The 1,090-nt window shown below is 49.8% G+C and overlaps 1 protein-coding gene across 1 annotated transcript; it reads left to right on the top strand.

Annotated features, from left to right (window-relative positions):
* Positions 1 to 8: 8 nt before the first annotated feature.
* LOC113405747 (olfactory receptor 52E2-like) lies at positions 9 to 830 on the top strand (the record flags this gene model as incomplete). Its single annotated transcript, XM_026646996.1, has 1 exon — positions 9 to 830. A coding segment is annotated over one exon (822 nt), but the record flags the coding sequence as incomplete, so codon positions are not given.
* Positions 831 to 1,090: the final 260 nt, after the last annotated feature.

The raw sequence follows: 1,090 nt of genomic DNA, 5'->3' as shown, positions 1-1,090 counted from the left end.
TAGCCATCTTGGGGAACTTCAGCATTCTCTTCATTGTGAAGATGGAGCAGAGCCTCCATAAGCCCATGTACTATTTCCTCTGTATGCTGGCCATCACCGACCTGGTCCTGTCCACATCCACCCTGCCGAAAATGCTGAGCATCTTCTGGTTCAATTCCAGAGAGATCTATTTCAGTGCCTGCCTCACCCAGATGTACTTCCTTCACTGCTTCTTAGTAACTGAGTCTGGGATCTTCGTGGCCATGGCTTTTGATCGCTATGTGGCCATCTGTGATCCCCTGAGACATTCAATCATCCTGACAAACTCCATGGTGGTCAAGATCGGCCTGGGCATGGTGCTGCGTGGTGGCATGCTCGTGCTCCCCTTTATTCTAGTGGCAATGCAGTGGCCATATTGCAGAACAAACATCATACCCCACTCATACTGCGAGCACATGGCTGTGGTGAAGCTGGCCTGCACCGAAATCCATGTCAGTAATTACTACAGCCTCTCTGTGGTATTCTGTTCATTAGGTCTGGATCAGTTTTTTATTGCTGTGTCCTATACCCAGATCCTCAGGGCCATCTTTAGCCTCCCCAAAAAGGATGCCCGTCTCAAGACTTTTGGGACCTGCGGCTCCCACCTCTGTGCCATCTTAGCCTTCTACATCCCAGCTCTCTTCTCCGCCCTCACGTACCGATTTGGCAAGAATATGGCCCTGCATTTCCACATTATCATTGCTAGCATTTACCTTCTGATTCCCCCCATGATAAACCCCATTATCTACGGGGTGAGGACCAAACAAATCCGGGACAGGCTGCTCCGGCTCTTTACTCATAAAGGGACCTAAACTTTTCTCCTGGTGCTCTGGTTCTTAGACCGAGCTCCATGAAGAACTGGCTGGTAACATGGTGCTGGGCCCTTTCCCCTGAATCACTGACAATGCAGTCAAAGAGACATTAAACCCTTTCCTGGCCTTACTGTGCTGTCTCATGGTGACAAACTAGGGAATTCATTTGTGTAGAACTCATTAACTCATAGGGCTTCCACCTTTCTTATTGCTGGTAACTAGACCCCTGATGCCCTGCCCCTGGCCTGTCCTCTTCCCTC

The sequence above is a fragment of the Terrapene carolina genome, unplaced genomic scaffold (assembly GCF_002925995.2).
Source record: "Terrapene carolina triunguis isolate 2854851 unplaced genomic scaffold, T_m_triunguis-2.0 Scaffold50577, whole genome shotgun sequence".
Classification (NCBI taxonomy): Eukaryota; Metazoa; Chordata; order Testudines; family Emydidae; genus Terrapene; species Terrapene triunguis.
This window is presented reverse-complemented; position numbering and strand designations above follow the sequence as displayed.